Source organism: Equus quagga, chromosome 13 (assembly GCF_021613505.1).
Source record: "Equus quagga isolate Etosha38 chromosome 13, UCLA_HA_Equagga_1.0, whole genome shotgun sequence".
In the NCBI taxonomy this organism is placed as follows: Eukaryota; Metazoa; Chordata; class Mammalia; order Perissodactyla; family Equidae; genus Equus; species Equus quagga.
In genome coordinates, this window is record NC_060279.1 from 39,601,215 (window position 1) to 39,627,978 (window position 26,764).

General features: G+C 52.7%; 4 protein-coding genes across 8 annotated transcripts; 3 read left to right on the plus strand and 1 right to left on the minus strand.

Annotated features, from left to right (window-relative positions):
• Nucleotides 1–1,268: 1,268 nt before the first annotated feature.
• On the minus strand, nucleotides 1,269–5,107 carry S100A1 (S100 calcium binding protein A1). Its single transcript, XM_046682841.1, has 3 exons — nucleotides 4,974–5,107; nucleotides 2,767–2,919; nucleotides 1,269–1,597 (listed from the first exon to the last, which is right to left on the minus strand). The coding sequence occupies exons 2-3, from the start codon at nucleotides 2,905–2,907 to the stop codon at nucleotides 1,454–1,456; spliced, it is 285 nt and encodes a 94-aa protein (XP_046538797.1). The 5' UTR covers nucleotides 2,908–2,919; nucleotides 4,974–5,107; the 3' UTR covers nucleotides 1,269–1,453.
• A 734-nt stretch (nucleotides 5,108–5,841) lies between these two features.
• On the plus strand, nucleotides 5,842–14,304 carry S100A13 (S100 calcium binding protein A13). 3 transcript variants are annotated; one of them, XM_046680411.1, is made up of 3 exons: nucleotides 5,842–5,974; nucleotides 6,900–7,093; nucleotides 14,078–14,304. In XM_046680411.1, the coding sequence occupies exons 2-3, from the start codon at nucleotides 6,941–6,943 to the stop codon at nucleotides 14,219–14,221; spliced, it is 297 nt and encodes a 98-aa protein (XP_046536367.1). In that variant the 5' UTR covers nucleotides 5,842–5,974; nucleotides 6,900–6,940; the 3' UTR covers nucleotides 14,222–14,304. The 3 variants fall into 3 exon arrangements, with proteins under 3 accessions (XP_046536367.1, XP_046536368.1, XP_046536366.1); XM_046680412.1 differs by lacking the exon at nucleotides 5,842–5,974 and adding an exon at nucleotides 6,193–6,742; XM_046680410.1 differs by lacking the exon at nucleotides 5,842–5,974 and adding an exon at nucleotides 6,202–6,712.
• A 2,168-nt stretch (nucleotides 14,305–16,472) lies between these two features.
• On the plus strand, nucleotides 16,473–18,710 carry S100A14 (S100 calcium binding protein A14). The gene is made up of 4 exons (XM_046682511.1): nucleotides 16,473–16,627; nucleotides 17,001–17,107; nucleotides 17,540–17,686; nucleotides 17,909–18,710. Exons 2-4 carry the CDS (start codon nucleotides 17,078–17,080, stop codon nucleotides 18,044–18,046), a joined length of 315 nt encoding a protein of 104 aa, XP_046538467.1. The 5' UTR covers nucleotides 16,473–16,627; nucleotides 17,001–17,077; the 3' UTR covers nucleotides 18,047–18,710.
• Nucleotides 18,711–19,849: 1,139 nt separating this feature from the next.
• S100A16 (S100 calcium binding protein A16) lies at nucleotides 19,850–25,911 on the plus strand. 3 transcript variants are annotated; one of them, XM_046683390.1, is made up of 4 exons: nucleotides 19,865–20,000; nucleotides 22,588–22,697; nucleotides 24,671–24,848; nucleotides 25,131–25,911. In XM_046683390.1, exons 3-4 carry the CDS (start codon nucleotides 24,696–24,698, stop codon nucleotides 25,287–25,289), a joined length of 312 nt encoding a protein of 103 aa, XP_046539346.1. In that variant the 5' UTR covers nucleotides 19,865–20,000; nucleotides 22,588–22,697; nucleotides 24,671–24,695; the 3' UTR covers nucleotides 25,290–25,911. The 3 variants fall into 3 exon arrangements, with proteins under 3 accessions (XP_046539344.1, XP_046539346.1, XP_046539345.1); XM_046683388.1 differs by lacking the exon at nucleotides 22,588–22,697 and having other exon boundaries at nucleotides 19,850–20,000; XM_046683389.1 differs by lacking the exons at nucleotides 19,865–20,000; nucleotides 22,588–22,697 and adding an exon at nucleotides 23,819–23,954.
• The last annotated feature ends 853 nt before the right edge of the window (nucleotides 25,912–26,764 follow it).

Below are 26,764 nucleotides of genomic sequence, written 5' to 3' on the forward strand. Positions count from 1 at the left end.
GTTCGCCCTGTTCAGAGTTGTGGAGTATCACAATCGCCCTGGGGGCCCGGTGCTGGCAGCACACCTCTACTGGGTTCTGTGCTGGACATGACCGCCCGTCCGTATTTCTTGTTCGCTTCCTCTCCTCCCCAACTTGGCCTGAATATTTCTAAATCCTTATTTGGGGGGAATCTTTGCAACCCTGCTCCAGTTTCCATGTCCTCTCTTCCCATCTGCCATCTGTGTTGGATTTTTTTCCCCAAAGATTTTATTTTTCCTTTTTCTCCCCAAAGCTCCTGGGTACATAGTTGTATATTTTTAGTTATGGGTCCTCCTAGTGGTGGCATGTGGGATGCCACCTCAGTATGCCTTGATGAGCTGTGCCATGTCCATGCCCAGGTTCCCAACCGCAGAAACTCTGGGCCACCCAAGGGGAGCGGGGGACCTCAACCACACACCCACAGGGCCGGCCCCCTATGTTGGATTTTGATGCGGACCTATCCGAGATTTTTCTTATGCCTGGGCACACAGTAAAATGCTCAAATGTTTGAAGAATGAGTGAATAAGCACATCTTCAACCCTTCCTTCCCTCCCCATACAGGCACATCAGGATCCTTTCATTTTTCTTCCTAGCATTTACCTGTATGTGTGTGTTTATTTTTATTTTATTTATTTATTTTTTTAGGAAGATGAGCCCTGAGCTAACTACTGCCAATCCTCCTCTTTTTGCTGGGGAAGCCTGGCCCTGAGCTAACATCGTGCCCATCTTCCTCTGCTTTATATGTGGGACGCCTACCACAGCACGGCGTCCCAGGCGGTGCCGTGTCCGCACCCAGGATCTGAAACGGCGAACCCCAGACTGCCGAGAAGCGGAACGTGCGAACTTAACCGCTGCACCACCGGGCTGGCCCGTGTGCGTGTGTTTACTGGTCTAGCATCCTTACTGGACTTTACCTAGGTGAGGGTAAGCATCATGTTTGTTTTGTTCACTGCTGTATCCCCAGTTCCTACACAATGTCTAGCATATGGTAGGTCCTCAGTAACTATTCTTTGAAGGTTGAAGGGAAATTCTTTCTTTTTCTGGCTTTATAGCTGAGAAGCTATCTCCTCCACTTCTGGTTGGAACTTTGAACCCCTACCTTCCCGGCCTTGAGCATTCCTCAGGTAGGAAGATGTAATGGTCCCTTGACCTCTCTCCAAATAAGAGCCCTCCTCAAATAAGGCAAGCTGGGAGTGAGCAGCCTTCACTTTCCCACCCATTTCCAGACCCCATAGGAGACAGACAGCGGTTGGCGAGAGAGGAGCCTTTAATGAAAGATGAGTGGCAGGCCTGGCCCACTACTCTTGCGCCCTTGTTGGAGGGTGGGCAAAGGTGGGAGTGTGGGGAGAGGAAAAAGGGATGAAGGGGAAGCAGGGCAAAGGGGCAGGTATGGCAGGGTGGAGGGGAAGGGCGCTGCCCCCTAGGGCTGTCTGCTCAACTGTTCTCCCAGAAGAAGTTGTTACAGGCCACTGTGAGGGCAGCCACCAGCACCACGTACTCCTGGAAGTCCACCTCCCCGTCTCCGTTCTCGTCTAGCTCCTTCATCACCTTGTCCACAGCATCTGCATCCTTCTGGGCCTGTGGAGGGAAGAGATGGAGAGTTAGGTGTACAGGGAGATGAATAGCATGCTCAGGGGCAAGGTGGGTGGTTGATTGGGGAGGAGGAGGCAGAGATGAACAGTTTGTGGTTCAATAACGTGCCCAAAGTTACACAGCTAGAAAGTGGCAGGGCCAAAATTTGAAACTAGGTCTAATAAAACCTCAAAGCTGGTGCACTTTCTTTCTTTCTTTCTTTCTTTTTTTTTTTTTTTAGGAAGATTAGCCCTGAGCTAACATCTGCTGCCAATCCTCTTCTTTTTGGGGAGGAAGACTGGCCCTGAGCTAACATCCGTGCCCATCTTCCTCCACTTTATAGGTGGGATGTCTACCACAGCATGGCTTGCCAAGTGGTGCCATGTCCACACCTGGGATCTGAAGCGGTGAACCCTGGGCCGCCAAAGTGGAACATGTGCACTTAACTGCTGTGCCACTGGGCCGGCCCCTGGTGCACTTTCTATTGGCTTCTCCTTTACTATATGACCCCTGTTAGCATTTGCAGCCTACTTGTCTGCATCCTTCACTCTGGTCAAAACCACTGAGCATTCTCCACATTCTTCTTTCTCCCATGCTTTTGTTCATGCAAATACCTCCTCCTCAAACATCTACCTTTACCCTAAGAACCTTGCGATGGAAACCCATGGCTCAAGTGCCACCTCTTTGGAGAAGCTGTCTCACTTCAGTCAGGTTAATATTCTCCCATAATCCTTTCTGGCACTTCTGTTCAGGCTTTATATACTTCCTGAGGGGCTGCCGAAGGCTTCGGGGCAGAGGAAGGGCTCACTGCCTCTGAGCTTCCTTTCAGCAGAGTGGGGGCCTCTTTTGGCCCTTTAACTCTGCTCTTTCCTGAACTCACTTCCTGGTGTTCATGGTTTATTTTCAAGTGTCAGTCTTTCCCTTCTAGGCTGTGAGCCTTGTTATTGAGGCACTACATAGGGTCTTAACATAGCGCTTAACAGGTGATCAATAAATCAGGGCATTTTGACTTGGCCCAGGAGGAGTAGGGGAGCCTGGCAAACCCAGGAGAGAAGCCTGGGAGAGGAAGGAGATGGTTGGTCTGAGCTGGGGTGGGGTGGGGAGATGGCAGGGAGGTACCCACTCTGTTCTGCCACCCCTTGCCCATTCCACCCTGTACCCCACCATGTGCTCACGTCCAGGAAGCCGGAGAGCTCGGTCTGCAGCAGCTCTTTCAGCTCCTTCTTGCTCAGCTTGTACTTGTCCCCTTCCTTGCCCGAGTGGGCGTGGAACACACTGATGAGAGTCTCCATCGCCGTCTCCAGCTCAGAGCCCATTGCGCAGCTCACCTCCCCCCCCCCCCCCGGCCGTGGAAGTGAGCTGGGGACCATGCTCAGGGTATCTGGGGTCCGGGTGAGGGGGGCCCTCAGCCATGGCCCTGGTCCCACAGCTCAAATAGCCATGAGATCAGATTTCTACCGAAATTTATCCTTCAGTGAAATTTTATGTTGTAGGGGAACCCAAGAGCCCTAAATCCAGACCTGTTCTCTATGTCCCTCAATCCATACCCTAGCTAGAAGGAGTCAGGGTTTGGGGCGTGGAGACAGAGCAGCTAGAGCTGAGCTAGCTCTGGAGGCCTGCAGAGGACTCTGCAGTGGCTCTTGGCTGCCTGGGCAGACACTGAGGAGGGTGGGGCAGGCAGGCGGGGGTGGTCACAGGACCTGGCCAGGGTTCCTCTGGCTCTGTTATTACCCTGGACCTTGCCTGCCTAGCACAGCTAAGCTCTGCTGTTGGCGGTGATGGGCAAGGCTCCCCTCCATAGCCTTGTCTCTGTTGCCTACCCCAGCAAGGGGTCAGTCTGGTGTCCTTGGTCAGTCTGACGGAGAGGGTGGCAGCCTGAGTGGCTGGCCTAAGGTTTCATGAGGAGGGGGGGTTCTCACTGCCTCTGAGCTTCCTGTCAGCAGACTGGAGGCCTCTTTTGGTCCTTCAATTCTGTTCTCTCCTGACCACATCATGTTGGTTTCCCTGGGTTACGCTTCCATTACTTCTAGTTGCATTCCTCTTACTCCTCTGCAGGACCAGCCCTTCCATGGGGTGGTGGTGGGAAGGGAGAGAGGAATATCTCAGCATTTTCCCTGGAGTCAGGGCTCTCAGGGACAGGGAGAGGAATCCTGTGGGGTCTTGTCCCAGCTGCTGGCCACTCCCACCCACAGCCCGACTTAGTTGATGTAGGGACAGTGGCAGTAGGGAGAATGGATTAGTATGTGTTGGGGGAGATAAAGGGCTGAGTGCATGGGTCCTCTGAGTTCAAGGGGCTGGGAGAGAGCAGAAAAATGGAGGGGTCTGTTGAGGAGAGGGAACTGTCAAGCCAGGGGGCCTCTTTGCTTTGGCCTTGGGACAGCCAGCCCCTCCATGGTCTCAGGGGGCAGCTCAGGTGTCTCAGATCAGGTGTCCCCATCCTTCCCCAGGCCTGACAGGCTGGACAATGGGCCCTGATCAGATGACATCCCAGCTCTTCAATGGGGGCCTTGTGAGTGTCACCTGAACTCCGGACATGAGAAGCAGTTGTCACAGAGACATGCAGGAGATGGAACCCAAGCTGGGGCTGATGGTGGGGATAAGTGGGGTATGTGAAGGAGGGGTGCTGGTGGCTCAGTTATCGGCCCTATCCAGGAGGGGCACCTCAAGGTTGCCTGGAGCCCTCGAGCAGCCTGGGATTTTATGTAGGGGCCATTCTGAAAGGACTTTGGCAGGGAGCGGGCAGACAGGAAAACAAAGAGGAAAGAATTGGGGGAAAGAAGAATCTGGAGAGAAGAATCTGGGCCAAGAAAGAGGAAGAGGAGAAAGGGGAGTCATATGAAGGGAGAGTAGGGATTGGGTACAGTATCCTAGTGCCCCCTCTTCCTGACATCACATGGTCCCTGCTCCGCCACCCCCAGATTTCCCTGGGACCTAAGCTCTTGGCAAGGCTGGGTGGGGGTGGCAGAGAGACAGAGACCGAAGAGGGGGCGGGGCAGAAGCAGCTGTTCCATCTGTTTTCTTATTCTTACCCCACTGGAAGCGAGGCGAGGGCTGGGTCCCCTGCCAGCCCCAGGGAGATTGAGGGAGCCTTGGGAGGACATTGGAGGGCTCTGAGGTAGGAGGGCCTGGTCTCCTGGAAGCTTGGTGGCTGGGCTCCTCGATGGCTTCTTTATTCACTGAGCTCCCAGATCTCCCTCTGACCTTCACTTGCCTTCCTTCACGACCTTCCAAACCCTATCTTTCCCAAATCCCAAAGTGCTCTCATCAGCATTCCTCCCAGACCCTCAGTGCACCACAAGGCCGTCATCCCCAGACTCTTGGAGCCCCGCTGAAGTCCCCAGTCCCCCAAGGTGGCCAGGGCAGGATGGGGCAGAATACTCACTGTCAGCCTGAGCCTGAGGTGGGAGCAGGTTCTGGACAGACAGCCGAAGCTGCAAATGTGGCTGGCGGAGCTGTGTGGGGAGACCTGTCTTTAGTCGGCCTTCCCCCGCTGACCCCCCCTCCCCACCGGCTCCACCCCTTCACAGACAGACACCCAGTGGGGCAAGGGGCCAGGAGTGGACAGAGGCGCCCTCTGTCTCCTGGGCTGGAACAGGCTGCCCTGTGTCCTCTTCTCTAGCCTTGGTTGCCTCCCCCTGCTGCTGGTTCCCAACAGGCAGGGCCCAGGAGGGAGGGGGCTGGGAAAGGTCCTGGGAGGGACACTGAGAGGCCTCCTCCGACCTCCTGCAGTATTGGCTGTGGCTGCTAGGCAGGGAACAGGAGCAGCCCGCTGAGGGGTCTCGGTGAGGGGACCTCTGAGTGAATAACTGAGTCTTGGGACTCTCCCTGAGTTGTTTCAGCCTGAGAACGCGCTGAGGGATTTCAATCCAAGGTCTCCTCTATGGAGGTCTCAGCCTGGGATCCTGAGTGGGTCTTGGGCTGAAGGGTCCTTTGCAGGATCTCATTCTGAGGGCCCTGTGTGTTGTTTCTTAGAACGGGCCTCTCAGTGCTGCGCTCCCTCAGTTGGTTCTTCCAGTCTGCAGTCGCCCCCCCCCCCCCCCCCCACAACAGACACAGGCTTGATTAGACGGGGCTGTGGTAGGGCAGCAGGCTCCCTGTATTGGGAGGGATAGGACCTTAGGACACCCTCTGAGTGGGGTCTGTCCAGGCATTTCCAGGCAGGGCCTCCCCAACGGCGAGTGGGGGCGCGCGTGGGCTGGGTTGGGTGGCCAGGGTTCAAGGCCTGATTGCCGGGGTGGGGGGGCAGGCGGGGAGGGCTAGAGCCGTGATTGGGCCGCCTCCTTTCTTCAGAATCAGCCGCGGAAACTTGACGCCTCCCGCCCGGGGCGCTTATAAAGCTCAGCCCCAGGGCTGGTACTCGCGGCACCCCTGCTCCTTGCCCGGGTGAGTCGCGTCCCCTCGCCCTGGAGGAGGCTGCGAAGCATTTTTTCTCCCTGGGCTTCCAGGTCCCTCCTCCGGAGCCCGCTCAAACAGGGATTCAGGAAGTGGCTTTGGGAGATCAAGTCGGGAGGAGGCTGGAAGAGGGGGGGATGTGTGGGCGTGTGCCCTTCCTGCCGCCGTCCCCTCCCCCAGGGCGGCGAGTGCCGGTCCCAAGCCCTCCCTGGGCGCGGGCAGTCATCCGAGTCCCGTGCAGGACCCTGTGGCCGGGAGACAGGGGCGGGGAGCGCCTGCGGGGTCCTGGGCTCAGCGCTCTGCGCAGCTGCCCCTGAGGGAGGTGGGGGCGGGCGGCGGAGGCCGGGGCTGTCCAGACCGAGCCGCCCCTGACCGCAGCTGGGCAGTGGCCAGACCCCGGCGTCTCTGCTGGGAAGGGCGGCAGGAGCGCGTGTGGGCGGGCGGAGTGCCGGCGGGTGGAGACCCGGGTCCCTACACAAACAAGCTTTGGAGACAAACAGCCTCATGACCCTTTGAGGCTGGGTGGGACTCCAAGAAAGGGCCCTTGGGACTGGACCGCACAGAGGGGCCACGAGACTGAGAGGAGTCCAAAGAGGGACCCTCAGACTGAAGGCCTTCTCCCAGACAGAGGCGTCTCCACTGAGAGGCCCCCACAGAGGGGTCCCTAAGACCCAGACCTTTCAAAGGACCCCCAGACTGTGAGACCTACAGAGTAAGGGGTTTCAGCAAGTGAGTACCCCTTCTCCCACCTATGCTGAGGTACTGTTGCCTGGTTTCCTAACCCCAAGCTCCATCCGTGTCCCCTCCTTCCTTCCCCATAACGCCTCCTCCAGGCTGAGGTCTGAGGTGGCAATGCCAGGGCAGGGGTACTCTGGCCTATCCTGACTCTTCCTCTCTGTCCTTCCTGCTCCTGCAGGTCAGCCCTGTGAAGACATCAGCTCCAGCCCTAGGGTCCTAATGGCAGCCGAGCCACTGACTGAGCTGGAGGCGGCCATCGAGACGGTGGTCACCACTTTCTTCACCTTTGCAGGACGGGAGGGCCGGAAGGGCAGCCTCAGCGTCAATGAGTTTAAGGAACTGGCCACTCAGCAGTTGCCACATCTGCTCAAGGTAGGTGGGGGGATCTCTGGGCCTGAGATTTTGGGAGACAGGGCTGTGGGACACTGTGTATGTGAGGTCATATTGCTGGGCACGCTAATGTGACCACAGGTGTGTTGTGGAGAAGGATGTAGGTGACTGCATGTGTAAATGGTTCTGCATGTTCTTGCCTGGTGTGTGTGTAAGTAACTATGTAACACTGTGTCTTTGTGAGTGGAAGTGTGTTACTGAGCTTTGTGCTTCCATCAAATGAAGCTGTTGCGTTCTTCTGTCTGCTCTGTGCCTCTCTGGTCTCATTTCCCCAACACAGGACTGCACCCAGAGCTGGCTTTCAGGAGATTCATAGACCATCAGAGCTAGAAGGAGGCCAAGAGAAAACACAGTCCAAACTGCTCACTTCTCATTTATGGAAACTAAGGCCCAGCCATGGGAAGGGGTTTGTCAAAAATAAAAACACAGCCAAATTCATGGAGTCTAGCATCTCAGGCTAGGAGGGAGCTGTATGTAATCTGTGATTACTTCCCACCCCCTCTGGGAATCCCCTCAATAATGCACCTGACAAGGTCATTCCTTTTCTCCTACTCACAGGATGGAGCAGGGATTTAAATTTTATCCACTCTGGGTGGGCACATCACCCCAGGCTGTTAACAGTTTCTTTTTTTTTTAGATTTATTTATTTATTTTTTTTTATTAATGTTATGATGGATTACAAGCTTGTGAAATTTCAGTTGTACATTTTTGTTAGTCATGTTGTGGGTACACCACTTCCCCCTCCGTACCCTCCCCCCACCCCCCCTTTTCCCTGGTAACCACCGATCAGATCTCCTTCTCAATATACTAATTTCCACCTATGAGTGGAGTCATATAGAGTTCGTCTTTCTCTGACTGACTTATTTCGCTTAACATAATGCCCTCGAGGTCCATCCACATTGTTGTGAATGGGCCAATTTCGTCTTTTTTTATGGCTGAGTAGTATTCCATTGTGTATATATACCACATCTTCTTTATCCAATCATCAGTTTCTGGGCATGTAGGCTGGTTCCACGTCTTGGCTATTGTAAATAATGCTGCGATGAACATAGGGGTGCAACGGACTCTTGAGATATCTGATATCAGGTTCTTAGGATAGATACCCAGTAATGGGATGGCTGGGTCATAGGGTATTTCTATTTTTAACTTTTTGAGAAATCTCCATACTGTTTTCCATAGTGGCTGTACCAGTTTGCATTCCCACCAACAGTGTATGAGGGTTCCTCTTTCTCCACAACCTCTCCAACATTTGTCGTTCTTGGTTTTGGATGTTTTTGCCAATCTAACGGGGGTAAGGTGATATCTTAGTGTAGTTTTGATTTGCATTTCCCTGATGATTAGCGATGATGAACATCTTTTCATGTGTCTATTGGCCATATTCATATCTTCTTTTGAGAAATGTCTGTTCATGTCCTCTGCCCATTTTTTGATCGGGTTGTTTGTTTTTTTGTTGTTAAGCAGTGTGAGTTCTTTGTATATTATGGAGATTAACCCTTTGTCGGATAAGTGGCTTGTAAATATTTTTTCCCAATTAGTGAGCTGTTTTTTTGTTTCAATTCTGTCTTCCCTTGCCTTGAAGAAGCTCTTTAGTCTGATGAAGTCCCATTTGTTTATTCTTTCTATTGTTTCCCTCAACTGAGGAGTTACAGTGTCCGAAAAGATTCTTTTGAAACTGATGTCAAATGTTAACAGTTTCTTTTATATCTTTTCTGAAAATTCACAGGCACATAAAAACGTGTGAATATGGATTTTAAAAAACAAACGAATCTCTGAAGCTCATAGGCTGTCATCTGAAAAATATTCTACATCCTTAGACTTCTCAGACTTTCGCCTTCCTCTTCTCACTGGAAACTTCAGACTCTCCCCTGCAGGTACAGCATTCCCTGCAGCCTCATCAAATAGTAACTTGTTTTTCTTCCAAATCCAACTCCCTCTGGGCTTGGAAATTCGGGAAGTGACCTCTTTGCTTTTCATTGCTGCTTCCAGATCTTAGTTTCTTCTTCCTAAGATGCCCAGCTCCTCGGAAGCTCCACTCCCACCTGGCACCCTTCTTGTTGCCTTCCTTATAGCTTTTCAGCTCCTGACTTACTGTTTTTCTTCTCATCACTGCTACTGTTGTTATCCTTGGTATCCACATAGACAACTCATGCAACAGCCGGCCTTTCAATTTCTTGAACTCCTCCCTTCCAAAGATTCTGTCTGCCTGCATCTCGGCCTCCCACTCTTCTCTTAATGCTTCAGATCTTGTCATTACCAAAATAACACGCCACCTCAAATTCTCAATTTCTAGCTACCTTCTGTCATTCCAGTTCTATTCCTCTATCTGGTTCCTCCACTCCAGCGTTTCCTTGACTCCATTGGGACATTCAGTCTCTTGACTGCTTTTTCGTCTTCCATCATCATCCCTCGTGTCCTCATTTCCCTTCTTACTCAGCTGGGTTCTAAGGCTCATAGTTACAGTCACTCCCCCAACTGCCTTGATTCTGTTTCTCTGTGTCCTTTTTATTAGACGAAATCCCAACCCAGGTTAAATCCAGCATTTCACTCCTACGAGCTTGCTGGTTAAATCCGCCCTTCTGTGTCTGCACTCATATAGCTGAACCTGGCTGGAGAAAATTGCACCGCCACATTCGCTTGTCTCACTTTAAATCTATAACCACAACCCCCAGGGGGACCCTTGGCAATGCCTGGCAATTCTACCACATTTCCCTAGTTGATTTGGTTGCCAGCTCTTTCAGATGATTTCACAACTTTTCTTTTCTCCTCAAACTCCAGTCCCTCTTTCCACATTCTCCCTCTCACTGAGAAATCTTCTCACTGAGAAAATAAGAGCAATCGGGAAACTTTTGTATGCTCCCTCCCCCAAACCCACCCTGCCTGCCTGCCTTCCTTCCGGCTACAGTGAATGATCTGTCTCTGCTCCTAAGGCCAGCACCGCCTCTGGTGCCCTGGATCCCATCTCTTCTCATCTACTTGAAGATTTTACTCTTTCAACTCTTCTCCCTCTCTTTTGCATCGTCAGATTATTCCTCTCTGTTAGATTGTTCTGATCAGTTTACAAATATGCTGTCACGTCTTTCATCTTAAAAAAAAAAAAAAAAGAAAAGAAAACCTCCCTTGACCCTGTAACTCCCTCCAGCTATGCCTTCTGTCTCAGCTCCCCTTTATAGCAAAACTCCTCAAAAGCAATGAGAGTTGTTTATATTTCCTGTCTCCACTGCCCCTCCCCTGGTCCAGAACGCTCCTCCCCCGGTGTTTGCTAGGCCTTTTCTTCATGTAACTCATGTGTCTGCTCAAATGGCAAATCCTTAGCGTGGCCTTCCTTCACCACTGAATACAAAGATCACCTCCCTTGTGTTGTAGTCCTTTACGCCACTTTATTTTCTTTTGTAACACTTCCATCACACCTTGACCTCCATTACATACTTACATGTTACCAAGAATGTACGTCCCATGGGAAAAGGAACCTGCTCACTGCTTTTTTTTTGAGATTTTAGGGGCCGGCCCGGTGGCGCAGTTGTTAAGTTTGCACATTCCGCTTCGGCGGCCCTCGGTTCGCTGGTTAGAATCCTGGGTACAGTACATGGCACCGCATGGCAAGCCATGCTGCAGCAGGCATCCCACGTATAAAGTAGAGGAAGATGGGCACGAATGTTAGCTCAGGGCCAGGCTTCCTCAGCAAAAAGAGGAGGACAGGCAGTAGTTAGTTCAGGGCTAATCTTCCTCAAAAAAAAAAAAAGATTTTATTTTTCCTTTTTCTCCCCAAAGCCCCCTGGTACATAGTTGTATGTTTTTAGTTGTGGGTCCTTCTAGTTGTGGTATGTGGGATGCCGCCTCAGCATGGCCTGATGAGTGGTGCCATGTCCGCACCCAGGATTTGAACTGGCAAAACCCTGGGCGGTGGAATTGGAGTGTGCAAGCTTAACTGCTCAGCCACGGGGCTGGCACCCCTGCTAACTGTTTTATCTCCAGCACTTAGAACAGTGTCTGTCTCCTAGTAGGTGCTCAATAAAATGTGAGTGAGTGAGTAGATAGTAAAAAAGTGGAAAAAAAAAAGTAAAAATTGTTGAGTGAGTAAATAAATGCATCTTACCTACTGTGCTACAAATAGCTTTTTAACAATGTAACAGTGCGTATAGACTGGCTATTTTCCCATAAAAAAAAATGGTGCACTATATTCCATTACATATGTTAACACAAATTATGTAGCCAATCCTCTCTTGATAGACATTTCTCTTGTGTCCATCTTTTTCTGTAGTAAACATCCTTGTTTATATATCTTTAAATACTTAAGGGAAAATATCAACATAAGGTAAATGTCTGGCAGTAGAAATCTTAGGTCAAAAGACATGTTTATTCTTAATTTTTACGGATATTACCAATTTGCCTCCCAACAAGGTTGTACCAGTTTTCATGGCCACCAAGTGCATGCCAATGCCTGTTTCTCATGTCCTTGCCCAAACTTGTTCTTACCAAGCTTTTAATTTTTGCCAATCTAGTATGTGAAAATGGTATCTTGTTCTGATTTACACTTCTTTACTTCTGAGTGAAATGGAATATTAAAAAATATTTTTGATGGACATATATACTGCTTTTTCTGTGAACTGCTTATTTCTTTTATCAAAGAGTTTTTCTTTTCCATACTGATTTATTGTAGCTCTTCCTAGAATAAAGAAATTAGCCTTTGTCTATTATGTGTGTTGCAAATATTTTCTCCTAATTTGCCCTTTGTCTTTTGACTTTGTTTTTGGTAGTTTTATGCCAAAGAGAATATAAAAAATTTTATGTAGTCAAATCAGCTTAACTTTTCCTGAATGGCTTCTGTATTTTATGCTGTGCTTAGAAGGGTCTTCCCCAATTCCCCAATTTAACATATTAAGAAAAACCCCAGACTTTATTTTATTATTAAAATTTTCCTATTGATGTGAAATACTACCTTTATTATTTAGTCACTTCCTATGTGTATTTGTGATCTCTTTCTGCTGTATCATTCATCTGTTTATTATTTAGTAATCTCATTGATTACTATAGTTTTGTAATATGCTTTCATAACCTATAGGGTTGGTTCTCTCATTATTCTTATTTTTCAGAATTTCACTGGTGGATCTCACATGTTTATTTTTCAAGAAGAATTTTAATAACATTTAATCATGTTAGGAATTCTGTAGATATTTTAATTGGGATCATATAAAAATGATATTTTAGGGAAAACATATCTTTATGCTATTGATTCTTTGTCTCTAAAAAATGGTATGTTTTTCTGTTTATTCAAGTTTTTTTGTATCCTTCAGTTCAGTTTTCTTCTCAAAAGCTTAGTAGACTTCTATATTTATGCCTAAGTGCTTTATTTATTTATTTTTTATGATCTTAAGTGGGATCTTTCCTATTATATTTCTGACTGGTTAACATTCGTATACCTAAAGGGTATTGGTTTTTACGTGTTAATATTGTAACCAGACACTTTATCATTTCTAATGGTCTTTTTGGGACAGAATAGTGGATAAGAGCACAAACTGAGTCAGATAATCTGGGTTCAAATGCAGGTTCAAGCTGGTCGCCCTTGCTTAGCCATGCAGTCTTTCAGAGCCTTAATTTCTCGTATGTGAAATGGACCCAGGATAATACCTTCCGTATTGGATTGGTCTTGCGTTTATTTAATCAGTCTTTATTGAGCACCCACTGTGTCCCGTCCTGATGCCGTCCTGGGCTTTGGAATACAGTGGTGGACAAGCACCTGCCATGCGCTGGACATTCTCCCAGGCACTGGGATCACAGTGGTGAACACAGTGGACAAGTGCCCTGTGCCCATGGAACCTTTCCTTCTAGGAGATTGTAAAGATTAAATGAAGTAGAGCTATAACGTGTTTAGCATAATACTTGGAACAGTCAGCGCTATTAAGTGCTTACTCTTGTTGAAATGTTAGCCATTATCATTCTTTTTTTTTTTCCCTAGGTATTCAATTATATACTTGCTAATATAATAAGAAGTGCATTTGCCTCTTCTTTCCTAATACTTATACCTTTTATTTCTTTCTCTTGACTAATTGCATGTTTTTTCCCCTGCCAATATGATGTTACACTGGGCATCTTTGCCTTCCACTGACAATGCTTATAGTATTTTACAATTAAGCATGATTGTGGCTTTTAAAAAAGTCTTGTTTAGGTCTTCTGTGAATTAGCTTTGTCCTATCTACAGATTTGGCAAGTCTTCATCCAAATGTTGATTCAAACTTCGAGCTCTGCCTGAGGCGCCCTTCTCTGGTTGACATCCATCTATTGTTCAACAGTCAACTTTTTGGTTGTGATTGTTTATCTGGCAACAAATCCTTTGATCATGATGGTCCAGCTTACAGTTTCCTTTGATTTCACAGGTCTGTCATGAGAGACATTGTCAAGGGCCCCCTAGAAAACCAGATACCCTGTGTCTTCGCCATTCCCCTGGCCTACTAGGCTAGTGATCCAGTTGGAAAAATGAGAAGACCTTAGGGTTATGCAAATGAGCAGCCAAGTACTGTGGACTTCTCCAGCTTTCTGTGAAGGAGGAGGGTGGCCTGAGAAGGCTCTGAGGGTGGTGGGAGAGGGTCCATCCCTACAAGGGCTCCCCGAGGGTCCTTGGGCAAATCCCAGGGCTGGCGCGGTGGTGTGCTGGAGCCCACTGGTACTTGCAGGCGAGGGCCCATTGTGTCATCTCTTCCCAGCTCTGTGTTCAGTGACATCATGTTTGTGGTTCATAATCTGCCATAATTTACCACGGCAAACATTACAAGTCAAGACCCCCACCCCTCTCTGCTGCTGCCTCTTGGAGTTGGGCACTAAGGCAGTGCGTCTTGGGGCTGCAGCCTCCTCCTGAAGGTGTAGGGCAGGTCCTAGTGCTCTCGGAAGGAAGGGGACTGGCAATTCTTCCCTCTCTCCTTGTCTCCAGAACCTTCGTTCCTAACCCCACCCTTCCCTTTGTTGTCTCCTCAGGATGTGGGCTCCTTAGATGAGAAGATGAAGAGCTTGGATGTGAATCAGGATTCAGAGCTCAAGTTCCATGAGTATTGGAGATTGATTGGGGAGCTGGCCAAAGAGATCAGGAAGGAGAAGGCCCAAGAGATCCGGAAGAAGTGAAGTTGGCTGACTGGGGTGGGGGTGGGCAGGGCAGGGCCAGGCACAACCCTCTTCCCCTAAATAAAGCCTCCTCCTTGAAAATACAATGTTTCTTGTTCACACTCCACCCTGATTTCTTCTCTTCAGATTAGGGGGTGGGAAAGCTCTGCCCTGAGGGTGGGTCCAAAAATTATGAGCTCCTTGAGGACCAGGAATGTTATTTGTCTTTGAATATTGTGCATCTAGCATCTAACACCAGGTCTTGTACAGGATAGGTGCTTGATAAATAAATCGTTGATGAATGAATAGAAGAAAGAGACAGATTTCTGGGGCAGGTGAGGAGACTCATATCCTACCAGGTGCCTCCTGGGCTGGCTCAGGGGCATGGTCCTGGCTCAGTTTTCGTATTCCTGGGTTTTGTGCCATTGGGTGATACTGATGGCAGCGAACATGTGCTGAGGACTTGCTGTGTGCCAGGCCGGGTGCTAAACATTTTCTTGCATTATCTTAGTTAATTCTCACAGCCCTTTGAGGTAGGTACTGTTTTTGAGTCCCGTATTAAAGATGAGGAAACAGATTTTAGAGAGGTTAAGTAAAAAAGACAAGAATAAGTGGAACTGGCTTGAAATTCCAGAACCTCTGTGATGAACTGGGATCCTAGCTGGATGGGCGCTTGGGAACACCAGGCCTTCCTCTCCTCCCTTCCTCCTTAGCAGGGGTGAAGCAGAAGGATGGGAAGTTCAGGTTGGAGGGCTGTGGAGGGAGGGTGGCAGTGGTCCTGCAGGAAGCGGAACTTTAGGGTGCCCTGGCGCCACTCTCCTTGTGCTTCTTGGCTTGAGGGGTATGTGGTTTGCACTGTGGGCCACCAGAGGGAGCAGGGGCAGAGCAGCTCAGCAGGTGGGGCCTTCCATGGGCTGTCCATTCAGGTGTCCATTAAGCGGGGCTGTTATTCCAGAGGAACATTTAGGCTGAGACAAGTGCCCCACCACACACGGAGAAAGGGTTCTGGGTTGAGATCTTCCATCTAAGTGCCCCCAGACTGAGAGACCTCAGAGGGACCCCCAGGCTGGGACTCTTTGAGGAGCCACTTGGTGGAGACATTCCACAGGGCTCCCCCTTAGTGAAAGACCCTAGGAGGGACCCCCAGGCGGACCCCAGGCTAAGGCACTCTTGGAGAAGCCCTCAGACTGAGAGACCCTCGGAAAGGTCCCCAGACAGACCTCTCAGAGGAACTCTCAGAATGAGACACTCTTGGAGGTTCCCTTCATTGGGACACTAACAGACACCCCCTATTAAGGCCAAAAGTACAGGGGAGCCCTGGAAGGAGACACAGGGAGGGGCACTGGGAGGTATGCTCTGATCCCAGAGTTTAGGAAAGGAGCCCAGGAACTTGGTCTCTCGGCCCCACCCCAACTGTTCTCTGACCCACACTGACTTCCCTGCCCTTCTCCCTTCCTCCTCCCATCAGGTGAGAAGAGCCACTTGGGTTGTGCCGAGTCCTGGACCTACCTACCGTCCAGGCTCCCTGGGATGTCATCCTGGGTGCTGGATTGGGAAGGAGTTTACTGTGCAGTCACTGGGTTAGGGAAATCATGGGGTTCTGAGGGAGGGAGGAGCAGGCAGCCTAACCAGTTTGCAGAAGTCGTTTGCTGCCAGATAACCCATTTGGGTCTGAGATAACCCACATGTGCACGCTGAGCTGAGGGGAGCAGAAAGGAAGTCAGGACAGCACCCCATCTGGCCCCCTACCAGGCTGCCCTTCTCTGGCTCCTTCCTCCTGACGGAGTCCTCATTCATCTCTGCCATCAGGACAGGGGAAGCCTGGGATCTGGGATCTGGGCAGGCTTGAGTGCCACTGTCCCAATTGGCTGTGGTGGGAGGAGTGTGTGAGTGTATCTGTGTGTGCACGCGTGTGCAACACACACCAAAGCACAGAGGGGCCCTGACAACCTCTCTCAACTCACACGTCCCTCATTCCCTCTGTGCCACAAACCCTGCCTGGATCAGCCTCTGTTGCTCCTTCTTTCCAGGTTATTGACTCAGAGCCCTTCCAATTTCCTGCCCTATAGTTCCTTAAGGCCCTCCCACCTCCCAGGCTAGACTCCACAGTGTTTCCAAGCCCTCCTTCTCTCCCTCCACAACGCCCCTCCCCTCTCCCCTCCACTCTGCCTGCTGGTCTGACGCCAGGGGTGTCCCAGACCCAGCGCTCCATGATTCCCTCCCGTGGCAGGGGTGAGGGCCGACTCTTGGAGCTCTGGCCAGTGGAGGGTGGGGCCCACACAGCTGGCTCACAGCCCAGGCAGCTGCAATAGCAGGGGTGGCTTAGGGATGAGGCCCAGCCCTTTGCCTCCCCTCCCTTCCCCCAGGTATAAGAGCTGAGCTCAGGTGAGCTGGCTCCTCCAGTCTTGTCTCAGTGGCTGCCAGCAGGTAAGGAGACCCAGGGCTTTTCACCCCAGTGGGCTGTCCCTGTCTAGGGGGCACACTTAGCCTGTCCTGCTCTAGTCTGCCAGGGGAAGGGCTGGGGACCAGGTTCTGGAGGCTGGTGTGTGTGTAGGAACAGAGGTGGGGGGTTGGAGGAGGTGGAAGGAGTGAAGCTAAAGTGAGGCCCAAGGGATTCCTCTCAATGGGTTGGCCCAGGGGCCAGACCTTAGCTCCCGGATCCTGGGCAGGGACAGGGCCTTGTGTGGAGTTGGCTCTGACCCACTGGGTGAGGCACAGAGTGTCTGGGGTGGAGCCAAACAGGGTAGTTGAGAAATGCTGAGCTCTTCCCTTACCTGGGCCTCCCCACTCCTCTAAGCAGATCATGAGCCGTCAGCTCCTCTGGGGCAGGCAATAGGACCACCAAACGCTCACCAAAGGACCAAGTGCACGGGCACCATGGGACAGTGTCGGTCAGCCAATGCTGAGGTGGGCGCATTCATTTCTGGCCTTTCTGCTTCTGTACTCCTCTCCTTCACCCTGAGGGTCTGTGTCCCTCAGTGACTTCTGCCCCCTCACCTTGGCCTTGCTTTGCACTTGAGACCCTGTGTATGAGACCTGAGGCCCCTCTCTGGTGCCCACACAGGGTGATGCAGATGGCGCCCTCCCAGGAAGAGGATGCCTGGCCGCTTGCTGGGACCTGCCCTGCCTGGGTGCCGGGGTGTAATGGGGAGGAGGCCTTGTCCAACTTGTGGCTCAGGGTTGAGGCCAGTGGGGGTGAAGGGGGCTGCATGCTGGCTTTTGGAGTGGGCGGGAGCCTGTGTGCCTTCCAGCTCTCTTCTGCCTTGCTGGCCTCCTGGGGAAGCAGGGTGTTGTAAGGTGGGTGACCTCTCTGACGTGGGTGATGTCCCCCGCCCTCAGGATGCTCAGGAATTCAGTGATGTGGAGAAGGCCATTGAGACCCTCATCAAGAACTTCCACCAGTACTCAGTGGAGGGTGGGAAGGAGACGCTGACGCCCTCTGAGCTGCAGGACCTGGTCACCCAGCAGCTGCCCCACCTTATGCCGGTACTGAGGGAGTGGACCCCACCCCAGGCAGTACCCTGACTTCCTACATAAGTGCTCCAGACCCCACACAGTCTGCCATGGCCCCTGGCACTAGCCACTCCCAGCCCTTCCCCCTTGCCAGGGCCAGGTAGGCTCGGCTCCTGCTTCCTGATCCTGGGCAGGGTAGGGTGGGAAGATTGGAAGGTGCTGCCTCACTGAGCTGTGGTGTCTTCTTTCCCTCAGAGCAACTTTGGGCTGGAAGAGAAAATTGCCAACTTGGGCAGCTGTAACGACTCTAAACTGGAGTTCGGGAGTTTCTGGGAACTCATTGGAGAAGCCGCCAAGAGTGTGAAGCTGGAGAGCCCTGTCCGGGGGAGTTGAGAAGCTTCCCCTGGAATTTGTGGGAGGATGTGGGGGAAAGGGGACTTTAGAGACTGTGGGCCTGGAAATAAAACTCTTCTCTCCAGTACCACCACACTGTTCCCCAGCCCGCACCTGCCTCACCTCTGCAAGGTTCAGATTTATAATGGCCCTCCCTGGGGCTCTGTGCCCTTCATCCCTGGGAGCTCTATAGAGCTAATGGGTCCAGGAGTCTCCACCAGAGGGAGGCTCAGGGGGCGGGTTGGGGCCAGGGATGGATGTGGAGGGATGTTGGAGGGATAAGGATGGTGTGAGGGCCAAGTAACTTGGTAGTGGGGCAAGGGCAGACAGCAGCTGGGCTGTGGGAAATGATTGAAGAAAGCTGGGAATAGGGCTGGATATTTGGTACTAAAAAGGGTCTCTGAGAAGCTACCCCTCCTAATCTCTCCCCCAACCCAAACCGTAGCTGTCTGTCCAGTGCTGGCCCTTCCTGCCCCCAGCTCTGCTCAGCCTCCTGCCAGGACTCTGTCCGTGGGCTAGGGCAGGGGAAGAGAGAGAGCAGGGTTGGGGAGAGGCTGAGAAGGGTGTGACTTTGGGAATGAGAGGACCAGCTGGGTGCTTGGGCATTTACAGAATGATGGTTGTTTTGTATCATTTGATTAATAAAAAAATGGAAAAAGTGAAAGATGTTGCCTTGATTGGACATAGCTGGGGTCCATGGGTCCACGGGGGGAGGTTGGGGTGAATGGCAGAGTCATCAGGCGGCACGGGACGTGGGGCTGCAGTGGTGGGCAGTGGAAGTGAATGGGGACTCATTTTTCCCTGTGGATTTAGGCTGAGGATGGTACCAGGCCAAAAAGATGGGAGACTTGGTCTCCTCTGAGGGATAGGCTTCTCTTTGCCGTGAGCCGGCCCTCTGACAGGAGAAGAGGGCGTGTGTGCACACCTGGGGAAAAGGATATGAACCCAGGTGTGCTGGAGCCTGGCTGACTAGTAGCCAGGGAAATGTGAGACTGAGAAACAGGCTGCCCAGCCTGGGTTTGGACCCAGCTCTGCCAGTTATTATCTTTGGAACTTTGGGCATGCTGTCAGAGTATCAGTCTCCTCATCTGTAGAATGGGGATATTAATAGTACTTCCCCCACAGGATTGTTAGGAGGATAATGTGACGCATCACGTCAAGTACTTAGCAGAGGGCCTGACACGGAGTAAGAGTCCAGTGAGCTGAAGTCACCACTTTTGGAGTGGGTGAATAGGTCCCCTCTGGTTTCAGCTGTTACCTCCGGATAAGGATGTCAAACTGGACAGTTTCCTTGGATGTCTTGGGGAGAGGATGGAGGGGCATTTCCAGAGGAGTCCTCTGCTGCCCATGAGAGGCCCCAGGGATGGGTGCCAGGATCTTCTGGTGGGCTGAACTGGAGACGGAAGACCAAGGGGCCAGATCTGGTCCCTGGTGTCTACTTTCTGACTTGAGCCCACAGAAATCAGGCATTACTCCAGAAACCCCAACAGCAAGGAAGTTTCTGTGGCCAGCCAGGCTGGCCTGGAATGCCAGCTGAACTTGTCTATTGGGGTCCCCTGAAACTGGGCTCCCAGTGACCCAGGTGAGAAGGGCAGGTGACAGTCTTTCCCTTCCTTTATCCGCCTTGTAGGTTCTGCTCAGGCCATTCAGGGCTAGGAGGGTGGGGTTGGGGGAGTTCCAGCTTCTACCACTCCCTCTGGGGTTGGGGTGGAGGGGTGTTAAAAAAGGTGTGTATCGCTTTAACAAGGGCCCAACCCCAGGGCCAAGTCAAGAGGGAGCTCAGTCACTACCTCCCCACAGAGCCAGCTCAGCCAGGCAGGGCCGGGAGGGAGTGGGACAGACTCTGGGAGTGCAGCGGGGAGGAGTCCTGGCTGGGCTGAGCGGGGAGCTGCTTGGCAGTGCCAGAGCCCAGGCCCCAGAGCCTTGCTGGAGAGGAGGTGGACTGGAGAGGCAGGTGAGCACCCCAGGCCAGTCCTTGGAGGTCCGCGGCTACTGGGGGGCCCCACAGGCTTGGGAGGCCAGGAGAAGGGGCAGGGAAGGGGGCCTGCCAGAGACTGGGCAGGAAGGTTTCGTTAATTGTTAACTTTCAAGGCTGGTACGGGAATGGAGAGTTCTGGTGGGACTGAGGGCTGGAGAGGCCTGCAGAGGAGTGGACAGGGTAGGGAGACCCCCTCCCGGCCCAGCAGCTGACTGGGCTCCTGTCCAGGGTCTAGGCCACCAGGCAGAGTGTTTGGGAGTTTTGCCCACAGCTGCTCTGATCACCCCCTAACAGAGAAAGGGCAAATGCGTGTTGGTGGGGGTTGAGGGGTGGTCAGACCCTGGCCAGAGGCCTCACTGAGCTCTGGGAGCTGCGTCCTGGGAGAGGTGATGGGGTCCAGGAGGAGCCAGGGGGGGCCCAGGGAGTCCGAGAGCCCAAGGAGAGGAAACAGGTGCTGAGGTGGCTTTTCTCCACCTTGGGACTCAGGCAGGTCCCTGGCCGCAGGCCCCATTGTGCTCTGGGAGCTGTTCCTTGGGAGGGACAATGGGAGCTGGGAGGAGCCTGGGTGAGGCCTCCCGGGAGCCTGGGAGCTCTGGGAGAGGGGCCTGGACCTGGGCAGCTTCTCCTCCACCTCAGGACCCAGGCAGGTTCTGACTTGACTGGCTTTGCTTGGTGGAGCCACCTGCACTATAGGAGCATTCTGCTGCCCAGCGCTGTGGGGTGGGGTGAGGGCAGGGGTGCTGGGAGAGGGAGCCCTGGAGGTGTTGGGGAGTGAGGCATAGCCTTTCCCCATCCTGTGTAAAAAGCTGTCTGGGTGTTGGTGAGGCAGGGGCAGCAGCGCATGTCAGTGTGTCCACACCAAACTCCTCCAACTTCACTTGTCTGGAAAACATTTCAGAGGAGCAGGCTTTTTCCTCTGGCTACGTGCTCCGAAAGCAGAAGTGGGTGGCAGGTAGATGGGTCACCCAAGCAGAGGGGGTCAGGAATGACAGAATTCCTTGCTCCATGTATGTGTATGTGTGAAGTAGATGCAGTGAGTCTCGTGAGGGTGGGGAGGGGTGAGGCAGGGACACTTGTGCGAGATACTAGCCTCTGGCACTGGGAATGGAGCCTGAGAAAAGAGAGCAGAGAACGGGGCTGTTGAGGCTGGAGATGTGAGTCTGAAACAGCCTTGCAGATAGAGGAAAGTGTTAGGGGCACAGGGCAGATTGCTCCTCCCCTGGGGATCGAAGGCTGTTGCGGCAAAGGAGTGAATTAAGAAGGAGATGAAGGAATGAATGAGAGAACGAGTAGGTGAATGAATGAGAATGAATAAATGAATTAGTGAATGAATGAGTAAGCAAATGAAGAAACGAGTGAATGAATTTGAGGTGGAAGGAAGGGACACAGAGAATGCCTAGTTTAGGCTTGAGAGTGGGCTGGGCCCTAGAGAGGATGGTGACCAGGAGGCATGGGAGGCCAGGGACCTATCCCAACACTTGGAAACAATTTAAGACTCAAAAAGTGTGTGTTGGGGTGGGAAGAGAAGGTGAATTTTGGAGGATGTGGTGGATGTTGAGCTCCACATTGAAGTGGACTGGGGAGTCGAAGGGATGGAGGGTGGTTAGGAAGCACTTGGAGGGGTTGGGCCCAGAACCTGGGGTGGGAGGGCCGGGCTTGTGTGGCTAAGACCCAAGGGCAAGGTGTCAGGGCAATATGGGCTTTTAGAGAAGTCAGCAAGCTGGGCTGAGGTGGGTGGAGTGGAGGTAGGGGCCTCTTGGTTGCTCAACGATGAATCAGCCAAGGAGAAGACAATGAGAACACTGGGGAAGGGCTGGGGGCCCCAGGGGAGAGCGCCCTTTGGAGAACAAGTGGTCCCTCCATTTCCATTGTTTTGGAAGGCTCCAAGGTACATGTCCACCTCCCCCCTCTCTCAAGTCACGATCTACCTGTGGCAAAGTCAATGCAGGACCTACCTCCTGCCCTACCCTTCTGAGTCAGGTGCTGATGGGAAGCACCCCCTCCCCCCGCCCCTGCCAACCCCACCCTAGGGACCCTCCAACCTGGCTCATGGGAGGAGTACGGGGCAGGCAGGAGGAGCAGGTGACTGTAGGAAGTGTGTGGTGGCAGAGTCCTTCTCCTGGCCCCCAGGGGAGGGAGGAAGGAAGAGAGTAATGACACCTGACTATCCCACTCTGACACCCTTGCTTCAGAAAAACTTCAGAAAAGCACTTACCCAGATGATTATCTCTGGAGTTGCCCATTTGACTAGAAGCAGGTTGGGGGGCAGACTAGTGGGAGGCCTGGGAACTGAAGCCTAGAGATGCTGAAGCGACCTCTCTGGTGTGACCATGTACCTGACAGCAGATGGGTGAGCTGTCTTCTGGGTGCTCACCTGTGTCTTGCCAGGTGGGGAGAGGCTGGTGTGGAGGAAGGGCAGGAGGAGGCTCCCTTGGTTAGAGAAACAAGACTCCAAGAAGACAGGTAGTGGGACGGGTGAGCGGGCCAAGGAGGAGAGGGGCAGAGGCACACCACCCCCAAAACTGACTTATTTCTCTTTCCTCTCCCTCACTATTTCCCACAGGATTCCTCACTTAGGGAACAAAGTCTGGGATGGTTAAGGGTGGGGCTCTCTGAACTCTCTCCCCACTCCCAAGGCCAGCTGGGAGTAGGCTTGCCACAGTTCTTGCTGAGGTGGGTACAATTTTCAGAATTCCCAGCATGCTGGTCATGGGCCTGGGCTACTCCTCACCCAAGGGCAGGAGAGCAGACAGTTCGTGGATTGCAAAATTATTTTCCTCCTCATCTGTGAATGTTAGAGTGTTTGTATGGAAGTCTTACAAAGATATAAACATTGAACCACACAGTTACACACTTAATAAATAAAGAGCATGGAAAAAGAATGTGGTTTCCTGCAGATCTGGTTCCATACTTCATCCTTTTGGCCACAGACTAGAATGGTCAGATGGACAAGGCAGAGGAGAGAAGGGCAGGATTCCTGGTCAGAGATGCCCCAGCCTGACCCCTCTCCTTCCTTCCTGCATCCTGCCTTAGTCTGTCTGGGAACCGTTCTTCCTTCAGAAAAAGCTTTGTCAAAGAAAAATCTTAGAAGCGTGGCCAGGGCCCTTGGGTACCTGGTATCAGGGCTGGAAGGATGTGGAATATTTATAGAACATCCACCTTGAGTGAGGATTGGGCCCGGCAACGTGGGAGAGGAGAGATGCTGGGAGGTTGTATATCCAGGATTTTAAAAAAGTGGTCCTAAAGTCTGTGAGTTCTGCTGTTTGGTTCAGAGAATACAATGGCTGCATGTAAGAAACCCTATCCTTGCCTCAAAGAATGTCTGGTGTTGGGGAGACAAGATGCAGGAAGGGACTGGGGCCACATCAGTTTGTGGGCCCCAGACAATGCTGGCTGAGAGTCCACGGGAGCCAGCAGAGGAGAGTGCTGAGGGCAGGGGTAGGGCAGGCTTCCGTGGGACGTGTGATTTGGACGGGCTTCAGCTAGGTGCAGAGGGCAGAGCAGTGGGCACCGGAGGAGGGACGGCCACAAGGGGGATTAGAAAGCAGGTGGCAGGGGCAGGGGCTGCGGTAGGGCCTGGCAAAGCAGATCTCCCTTCCAAATCAGACAGTGGGATGCCCAGGCTCTGAGGGTGGCTGTGTCCACCTTCCCTTGCCAGGACCCAATGGACAGGGCAGCTGCAGCTCATTCCTGGGCTTGGGGGCGGGAGGGGAGGCTCATTTGCCAGGGTTCACTTGGGGGGGCTCTGGGCATGGGCGGCGACTCACAGAGTAGACCCGCCTGCTCCCTTCATATCCTGTTATTCAGTAGGCTGTATCCGTTCGGGATGTGAGTGCCTTTTGTCCTGGGGCCAGGGGGTGACGTGTGTGGCCTCTGGCTGCTGCGGCTCCATCTCCATCTGGGGCAGAAGAGGGCCTGGCTCCTCCTTAGGTAATGGAGTGGGGGGTCTTTGCGTCCTGCTGTACATTTCGGAGTAGGTGTGAGGGAGGATAGGCCAGCAGGGTGTGGCTGGGGGCCTGTACAAAGTCTGACTTGGTGGATCAGGACATTGTCCTTTCCCAGAGACGGGCAGCCTGAGACCCTGGGCTCCCTGTCCAGGAACCTGGCTGAAGGGATTGGGGAGGGCCTAGGTTCCTACCTCCTGCTTTGCTGCCTGGGGCTGGGGTCTCAGACAGTTGTGGGGGTGGTGGATGATGGCTCCTGTCCCCCCAGGCCCCTTGGCTCATCCTGGCAGCTCCTAGCTATGCTTGGCCCCAGGGTAGGTGTCCTGCGTGGGCCAGACGTGGAGAGGGCAGAGGGATGGTCGCTTACTTTGCTCTTCTTCCCACGGGAGCCTCTTGCTCTCACTGGGGCTCTGACAAGCCCAGTGCCTGGGGCTGGGGAAGGGCCTAAAGAACCTGTTGAAGCAGTTGAGCTGGAGAACACCTGGATTAGAGGAGCCACATAGTTGTCATTCCAGGCCCACCCCCACACCCTCTCTGTAACCCCCTTTCCCTGCCTCCTGCCTCCTCCCTCCTCCTGAGGACCAGCCAGCCTGGCCACCAAGGGTGCAGGGGGAGGAGGCATGCGGGAGGAGGACAAGGGCAGAGAGACAGGAGGAGGTTTGGCCCACGGGGTCTCTTATATTCCCTTCTCATGGTGCCCAGGCCCCACGAGGAGTGAGGCAGTAAGATGGCGGACAGCTACACGGAGCTGGAGAAGGCGGTCGTCGTGCTGGTGGAAAACTTCTACAAATACGTGTCCAAGCACAGCCTGGTCAAGAACAAGATCAGCAAGAGCAGCTTCCGGAAGATGCTTCAGAAAGAGCTCAATCATATGCTGACAGTAAGTTCCCCTCACCCAAGCCCCCGAAGCCTTTATCCTCTCAGGGTATCCTTCCCCAGTGTAGCTGCTGTACTTTCAGAGTTATCCCCCCAAACTGGGGTCTCAACCTCACCTAGTCCTCTGTCCTCTCGGGGTACCTGGGCCTGAGCCAGTGAGGGCTGTGTTCTCATTTTCCAAGGGCAGCAGCTGCCCAGGCCAGATCCTGAGACTCTGTCTAGGGTCCTGCCTGATGGATCTTTGGGGCTATCACCCTCAGCATTGCTGATCCTGGTTCCTCCCTAGGACACAGGAAACCGAAAGGCTGCTGACAAGCTCATCCAGAACCTGGACGCCAACCACGACGGGCGCATCAGCTTTGACGAGTACTGGACCTTGATAGGTGGTATCACTAGTCCCATTGCCAACCTTATCCGCCAGCAGGAGCAACAGAGCAGCAGCTAGAGGACCCCTCCCTCTGTCCCTTCATGGCACTGCCCCAATACCCAGCCCCTGATGTTCTTTCCAGGCTCCCCCCTCAGCCTCCCGCCCACCCAGGCCTCTGTCCTCACTTCTCCTGGCAGACCTTCTCCTGACCCTTGCTGAACAGGGAAGGGGGGATGTCGGGGCCCCTTTGTGAGTGTCTCAGTCTGGGGGTACCTCCTTAAGGGTCTCAGTCCTTGGAGCCAGCAGGCCCCGGGGGGCCCCTCTGTGAGATCTCAATGCTGTTTGGGGATCCCTGAGAGTTTTCTCACCTATTCAGTCCATCTATCCTTCTAATGTCTGATGTTCCTGCCTGCTTCTGGGTCTCTGCTGACCTCTGGAGGTCAGCTTGCTGATTGAGGTCTCCGCTGCTCCTGGCAGCAGCAGAGACCTCTCCCCTTTCCCTTAGCCCCTCTGTTGGGTAGAGAACACTTCCAGGATCTCCTCTCCAGCTACCTCTAGGTCTGGGAACAGCTAAGCAGGGTTGAGCCCCTCCCTCCTGCTTAGCCACTGAAACAATGGCTATAAAGGCTGGATTTGGAGTCTGTATCCCTCTCACTGGGTCCTTTTGTGATGCTCATTAAAACCTTTCCACTCCTTGGAACCTCTCATGCATTGGTGGTCTTTACCCTGGGCCCGGAGGCAAATGGGAATCTCACTGAGAAACCCCAAGGGCAGAGCAAGAAAGAAGCCACAGCTCCTGGGTTCCAGCAGGTGCTGTCAGCCCTGGGCCAGCAGCAACGTCCCTCCTGCTCCATTAAGGGCCGAAGGCCATATGTCCCCATCTCTGGGCCCTCACAGCCCAGACTCAGACTCTTTTTTTTTTTGAGGAAGATTAGCCCTGAGTTAACATCTGCTGCCAATCCTCCTCTTTTTTTTTTTTTCGCTGAGGAAGACTTGCCCTAAGCTAACATGCATGCCCATCTTCCTCTACTTTATATGTGGGATGCCTGCCACAGTGTGGCTTGTCAAGTGGTGCCATGTCTGCACCCGGGATCTGAACTGGCGAACCCCGGGCCCCCGAAGCAGAATGTGTGAACTTAACCCCTGCGCCACTGGGCTGGCCCTCAGACTCATATTCTATGTCCAGGCACAGAGTGTGTCCCATTTAGTCCTCACTGCAATTTCATGAGAGAGGGGCCACCACCTTCAGTGTTGGGTCACGAGCAGCCCTGAGACCCTGAGTCCTCATCAATGGATTATTCTAATACTCAGAGAAGTTTGTGGGGTGGGAAAGAAGGAGTACAAGAAAAGAGGGTTGTGGGGGCCGGCCCCATGACCTAGTGGTTAAGTTCAGCATGCCCCACTTGGGTGGCCCAGGTTTGGTTCCTGGGCCTGGACCTACATCGCTTGTCAGTGGCTGTGTTGTGGCAGCAACCCACATACAAAATAGAGAAAGATTAGCACAGATGTTAGCTCAGGGGTGAGTCTGTCTCAGCCAAAGAGAAAGAAAAGAA

Bases quoted from the DNA above. Each gene is read 5' to 3' on its own strand.
- S100A1 (XM_046682841.1), bottom strand. From the start codon at position 2,907: ATGGGCTCTGAGCTGGAGACGGCGATGGAGACTCTCATCAGTGTGTTC. The intron at 1,598-2,766 runs GTGAGCACATGG...TTCCCTCCACAG, and splicing joins AGCTCTCCGGCTTCCTGGAC to GCCCAGAAGGATGCAGATGC.
- S100A13 (XM_046680411.1), top strand. From the start codon at position 6,941: ATGGCAGCCGAGCCACTGACTGAGCTGGAGGCGGCCATCGAGACGGTG. The intron at 7,094-14,077 runs GTAGGTGGGGGG...TTGTCTCCTCAG, and splicing joins AGTTGCCACATCTGCTCAAG to GATGTGGGCTCCTTAGATGA.
- S100A14 (XM_046682511.1), top strand. From the start codon at position 17,078: ATGGGACAGTGTCGGTCAGCCAATGCTGAG. The intron at 17,108-17,539 runs GTGGGCGCATTC...CCCCGCCCTCAG, and splicing joins GTCGGTCAGCCAATGCTGAG to GATGCTCAGGAATTCAGTGA. The intron at 17,687-17,908 runs GTACTGAGGGAG...TCTTTCCCTCAG, and splicing joins AGCTGCCCCACCTTATGCCG to AGCAACTTTGGGCTGGAAGA.
- S100A16 (XM_046683388.1), top strand. From the start codon at position 24,696: ATGGCGGACAGCTACACGGAGCTGGAGAAGGCGGTCGTCGTGCTGGTG. The intron at 24,849-25,130 runs GTAAGTTCCCCT...GTTCCTCCCTAG, and splicing joins AGCTCAATCATATGCTGACA to GACACAGGAAACCGAAAGGC.